Consider the following 6570-nt stretch of genomic DNA (forward strand, 5'->3'; position numbering starts at 1 on the left):
GGTAGCCCAGAAGGCCAACCATATCTTTATGAATGGGTTTATCCAGAGAAGCATGGCCAGCAGGTCGAGTTAGGTGAGTCTCCCTGAGTATAATCTATAAGATTATAAAAATCTATGTTTACATGCTTAATCACTGCTTTGTGCACCACACAGAATATGCACTTTTAGAAGTGTTTATGTAAATCACCCAGGGTTTTGCCATGAAATGCCTTTGCATACAGTTGTGAAGGACAATTTAATTCTAGAATTTCTTCTACAGCTATCTGGATACTACATCATTACCAAAGAATCAACTGAACAACAGCCCTTGAAATGCTTTATTGATTTGAGTCTCTTTGTAATGTGCAGAATATATGTCCGAGAAGACTGCAGTTTGATTTGTTTTTAACATCCTCAACAATCAATTAAAAATGAACCTTTATTGAGGGTAACTCCTGAGATAACCAGAAGACTAGAGTAAAATTTCTCTTAAAACATTTGCTATTGCAGAGACTAAAACAATGCTAATACAGTACTAAATGGAAACAATCAGCATTTGAGAATTGAGAAAATGACAATGGAACTCAAATGTCAAGCTATGGGGTAGCTTCTTTTGTTGATGTTATCTTACATTACCATGCATATCACAGTTCTCTTAGGAACATCATCAGGTTTTCAAGTCTAATTTTCAGAAGTTGTGTGCATTTTTATCTTTCTAAGCTAACTTTACATTCCAAATAACTAAAGCTTTGCTATCCCTTGCTTTGGGGCTATTATAATAATCCATACAAAAAAACCCTTATAGGATTAACAGTATAGGCAAATAGGTAGCATGACTCAATTAAAAGGCTTTATTTTTACTGTTGGAAATATAACCCAAAACCCCAATAAATAAAGGTTGATAGGAAGTTACCATTAAGAATTCAATTGTAATGTATGGAGATATCTGGGAAGTCAAATCCTCAAGCTCTCTTGATACTAAGGAGTCTCTGCAAACTATGAAGCAAATACATAAATAACTCAAAATAAGGACTGTGAAGGCTTAGAACTAAGACAACATAATCCAGGTTAACCCCTCCCCAACAGTGAATATATGAATCATTTACACCTAAATAAAGTATATTTAACATCAAAAGGAAAACTTTAAAGAAAAGTGAGCAAAATTTGGTTTTAGGGCACACAGAAGCCCTTTGTGGTAGATTCCAGTAGTGGCCCTTGTTTTTTGTCTCCTACAGATGAATACAAAGTTCAGTTCCATGTGGATATGATGTCTAACAGGGCAACATAGTGGTCACAATATAGCAAAACGTCACACTCTGGAAGCAAAATATAGCCCACTGCAGAATTTGCATTAATATGCAAGGAGAACACATAAAAAGGTCATTGGTCGTGTTACTCAAAGGCCACTTCACAGGCACAAACTGCTAGTGAGCATTAATTTCTTTTTGTCACATCAACTTTGAATAATAGGAAAGCTTTGGGGTTTTATAGTTTTACTCCTTGCACTTACATTTTTTAAATGACAAGGTCACTAAAACTCATGCACACTGAAAAAAAAAATATCATGCAGTAGTTAAGGTAAACCATCCAAGCAATTTTTATTCATTAATATTTATAAATACACACAGCAGCTTCATTAGAGATTTTTCATTTTTTCCTCTTCAGTTTCAATGTGGAGTATTAGGAGAGCTTTTTGCACGTCAAGCTACAGGATGCAGAGCTTTTTTCTCTGCACTGCAACCTATATTTACCTGCTAAAAGTAAAAATTGGTTAAGTGAAAATGATTATCATATATATTTTTTTCTCTTCCTTTGAATGTACACAATGTAACAAGAGTGACAGACCTGAAATTACAATCACCAAAACAATTCCAAGATAGCTGTTGTCCACTTTCATTGGCAAATACAGCACAGAGGACATTGTCTGCAAAGTGGGATGCCATCAAAGAGGAGGATCATTTCCTTTATTATTCTCTTTTAAATTTAGGTTTTCTAAAGCAACATCAAGAGGCATAATATCTACACAGCCCATAGCACCAAAATCAGCAATCTCTCCCCATTCATCCTTATCTGAGGAAGAACTTTCTTCCCCCATCAAAGTGGACAGTAGAACCTCTTGAACAAACAAGCTGCGGTCTGCCCGTTCACTTTCCTTTGATTGATGCTCTGCTTCTGACATCTTAGGATCATTCAACCTGCATAACATCACAGAAAGAGAAGACAGGCTTAGTAGTATCAACAACAAACTGGGCTTTCACTAATTGCCTAAACAGCTGGACTGACACATGCTGAATAACATCTGAAAGCCATTCCTTTGAGAAACAATCTAGGTAATGCTGCACTTTTGACATGTACAGATCTGACAATCTGCACTTCTGATGCAAGAATACAGACATTTAACAAACTTGTTCCTAGATGCTTCAAAATATTCATAGAAGCAGATACTAAGACTGAAGGAAAAAAAAAGGCTATTTCTGAAGTTTCTTTCCCTTCAGAGGGGTTTTGTTTTAAGGAGTGTTAAAATTCTCTAGTCATAACTTAAGTGCTCATTTTGTCCCCAGGACAACTTCTAAATGCAAGCATGATACAAAATACATTACTATATGCCCAGAGATTCCCAAAGCACAGTACATCATGCACCATCACCTAACAGAAGCAAGGAAATTGCTTGCACCAGTTCTATCCTGGCTCACAAGATAAGTGACTGACATTTGCAGATATTTTCATTAAAGTTATTGTTTTCAAAAAGTTTTGGATTGAGATATTATCACAAGTTTTGATAAAAATCAGTATGACACAGCAATAACTTGTCCCAACCTAGCTTTCTAGAGACAGAAGCTGTTTAAATGTCTGTGCTCTTTCTCAACATGTAATTGAAACACACACACAAATCCAAAAAATCAATATTCTAAACCTCCTAAAAGATCTGGAATGAGAGTGGACATCTCTTCTATGGCAGAATGGACTAGATGATCATTGTAGGTCCCTTCCAACTGAACTATTCTAGGATCTAAGTATGCTTTGTGAAACATACATATTCTACTTATTAATAGCACATTTCTTATTTGCTTTTTTCATCCAAAATACTTTATATATAAACCTCTATTCAACCTTTAGCCCTCATTAAAGATTAATTTGCTATTAAATAAAGCTACCTTTTAAGTTTTGTTCCCTCATGTTATCAGCATAAAATTTTCAAACATATTATTGTAAAGGCTCTTGTTTTATAGTATAGTAGTAAACAAGCACAGTTTACCAAAGTAATATCCCTTATGTTTCTCTTCATACTGAGAAACAGCAAGTAATACGATTGGCTAGGAAGAAACACACAGCAGGGTTGAAAAGGAGATGTTACAAATGCAAACAAAAGCATAGTAGTTCAACTAAAAACTTCATTAGGGATCTGGAAGTAGTTTCACTGAACTATGTCTATAAAAAGGACCAAGGAAAACAGAAAAGGCAGAAGAGTTAAAACCACAGAACAAGTTACCTTGTAAGAAGAAACTGGGAATTCTGTATAGTCTGCTGATTGTTTTCTGTGTTAGATGTATTGGTTGCTGCTATAGATTGTGTAAGAGTGGTAGGAATACTGCTTGTGTTAGTGCGTCTAGTTGCATTGCGTGCAGTCTCCAGTTGTCTTGCTGCCTGGGCATGCTGTCGCTCCAACTGCAGTTGCATCTGCAGCTGCTGTAACTGAGAAGCAGAAGGGCCAGAAGAATTGAGCTGCCCTGCAGAACGTCTCACACCTGATAACTGAGATAAAAGCTCTGCCAGAAAAGAGAAAACTTTCTACAGTGAAATCTGCTTAAATACATATCACGCAACAGCATAAATATGTCCCGAATACCAGTATATCAACTCCTTTGCTTTCTAAAAGCTTTCATCAATGAAATTAATGAACAAATTGTATCTATTTGAACAGCTTCATGAACTATTACAAGCACTCCATGTCTCAAAGCTAATGAAGATTAAGAATCATCTAAAGAATTGCATAAATTAGAGTTAAAGCTTAAAGCTTTTTAAATCATTAAGAGTCAACCTATGGGGAATACCATGTAAGTAGTATCCTGTGCAACAATTATCTAAAATTTTATCTTCAAATCAAAATAGTTGTTGACTAAGAAACTACTTCAATTCTGACTTCAGTTGGTGGCTTTATATCCCCCCATGCACCTTCAATGCATATTCCAGAGGGAAGCTGTGCTGTAGAAAAGACAAATATTACAGCATAATTTAAGACATTTTTAGAAAATATTTGATTCAGAAAGATTTTTCAAATGTTGTATTATATTAAAAATATTTGACTACAGCAGGGCTTTTTTGTGAGACTTCAGGCCTCTGCTGGAAAAAAAGAAATTCTAACAATTACACCAAAAAAAAAAAAAAAAAAGTCTAGCCTGGATTCCTTTCTTCCAAAGTTCAAGACTGTGACAAATACTGTCCATGCTAAGCATTTCCCAAAATAAATGTTATTAAGTTATCGCTCAGTGATTTACAGATTATATTCCACACAAAGTTGTGAGTACTACTTTGTTGTGTTTGATGCAAGGAGGGCAGTAGTAGTAGATAATTTTTTTTCCCCTTATCCATCCAACTCTCATTGAAGCTGCAAGTTGTTATTATAGGTTGTAAAAGTTTTCCTTCCATCTTAATTTCAAGATATAATGCTTTGAAACTAGGCTTTTCTTAGGGGAATAAATCACAGTGCAGTAGCTCTTTGCATCAAGAACGCTTGGAATGCCAACAGTAAATGGTCAAGTTACTTTTAATCAGCACAGATAATCATATCAAGATTAACTACCAATATTTTATTTCATTAGTTACTGATAACCAACACGAGAGAAAAAAAAACACAACAACAAAAAAAATGTTTGCATGTCTGTTACAAGCGCAAGTTTAACTTCTGGTAGTATGTACTAATTATTATTAATTACTGTATTATTACAATACAAAGGAAGACTTGTAACAATGCCAGGTAAGACAGATGTATTTATCCTGACTGTAAGATCACTTGGAGTACAGCTTAAAAGAATCCTGGTAGCAAATAAGAATTTGAGACACAGGCTTGGCATGACACAGACACACAGTCAGGCTGCACTACATTCTCTGAATGCAAAACCATATTACTTCCACAAAAAAACAAAACCAAAAAAACCCCCAAAGCAACAAAACAAAAAACCCCCCCAAAACCAAACAAAAAAAAAAGGCACCAAAAAAACCCGAAACCAAGGCAGCCACTTAACTCAGCTGAACTAACCATCACTGTAAGAAGTTTTGTACACCAGGACACACAAACATCCTCCCTTCTTGTGCCAACTCTAGCGCTTTACAGACCCATGACCTAACTTAACTCACTAATATGACAAAAAAATTTTCATCCTCTTTTGTTGGGATATTTTTAGAAGTAACAGTAGGAGTGCTGCCAGCAGGTCCTGGGAAGTGTTTCTATACGCCACACCAGCCACATCCAGAGTACTGTGTCCAGTTTTTGGCTCCCCGGGACAAAAGACACATGGACATAATGGAGCAAGTCCAGTGGAGGGCCACCAAGATGATCAGGACACTGGAACACAATACATCAGGAAAGAGCGAGAGAACTGGGTTTGCTCAGCCTGGAAAAGAATACTTTAGAAGATATCTTACTGCTGTCTGAATCTACCCAACTGGAAGATACAGATAAAACTAAGCTAGACTCTTCTCAGAGGCATAAAGTAATAGAACAAGAGTCAGACAAGGAAACATAGGAAATCGCAATTACATCCAGAGGGCTTTATTTTTTCTATATCCCCCCCTCCTCACTTTTAAAACATGAGGATTTTCAAATACTAGAACAGGTTGCCTGGAGAGGTTGTAAGATCTGTGTCCTTGGTAGCATTCAAAACTCAACTGAATGAGGCCCTGATCAACCTGATCTAAATAGACCTTTGAGAAAGGGGTTGGAAACAGACAAACTCCAGAGATCAATTACAAACTAATTTTTTTCTGTTGTTTTTCTGCCATTACAATGAGTTAAATCAGCTCACAGAGGGCCTGAAGAGCAGCCAGAACAACAGAAGCAAAGGAACTATACTTATGGAAGGGGGTGAATCGGTAGGGGGTAGAGCTGCAGTATCCTCTGTCAAAAGCAATGCACTTTTAATTTGGTTCACTGCCTCTAAAGGAAACATAGCGTAACAATAAGAAGCTCCAGTTTAAACATTCATGCCCTTCCAGGATCTGAAGCAAAGGCAGACAATAGCAGGAACTTAGATAAGTGCATTAAGTTCTGAAGTTTCCCTGACACTTATCATCTTTCACTATGCAGGTGTAAGATTGATGCCTTAAGATTTTACATTAGGACAAATTATAGTGCTTTCCAAAACCAAATTCTTAGTAATTTTTTATTTCTACCTCTTTATAGAGAACTTATTGTTGAAAATCACAAAGTTGAAAAAATACTTACAGATTATATCTGTAAATCCTAAAAACATGCCTGCATGATTATTAGAAGTTAAAAATGAGACATCTTCCTCTTGAAAATCTTCCTAAACCTGACCAAAATATGACACAGAAGTCATAGAATGGTTTTGGGGTTGGAAGGGACCTTTAAAA

General features: G+C 36.0%; 1 protein-coding gene across 1 annotated transcript; it reads right to left on the reverse strand.

Moving 5' to 3' along the window:
• Window positions 1-1552: 1552 nt before the first annotated feature.
• Window positions 1553-3768, reverse strand: LOC104506135 (E3 ubiquitin-protein ligase KCMF1-like; the record flags this gene model as incomplete). Its single annotated transcript, XM_010146975.1, has 2 exons — window positions 1553-2174; window positions 3470-3768. Coding segments are annotated over 2 exons (552 nt in total), but the record flags the coding sequence as incomplete, so codon positions are not given.
• Between the last annotated feature and the right edge of the window lie 2802 nt (window positions 3769-6570).

Source organism: Eurypyga helias, unplaced genomic scaffold (genome assembly GCF_000690775.1).
Source record: "Eurypyga helias isolate BGI_N326 unplaced genomic scaffold, ASM69077v1 scaffold42492, whole genome shotgun sequence".
In the NCBI taxonomy this organism is placed as follows: Eukaryota; Metazoa; Chordata; class Aves; order Eurypygiformes; family Eurypygidae; genus Eurypyga; species Eurypyga helias.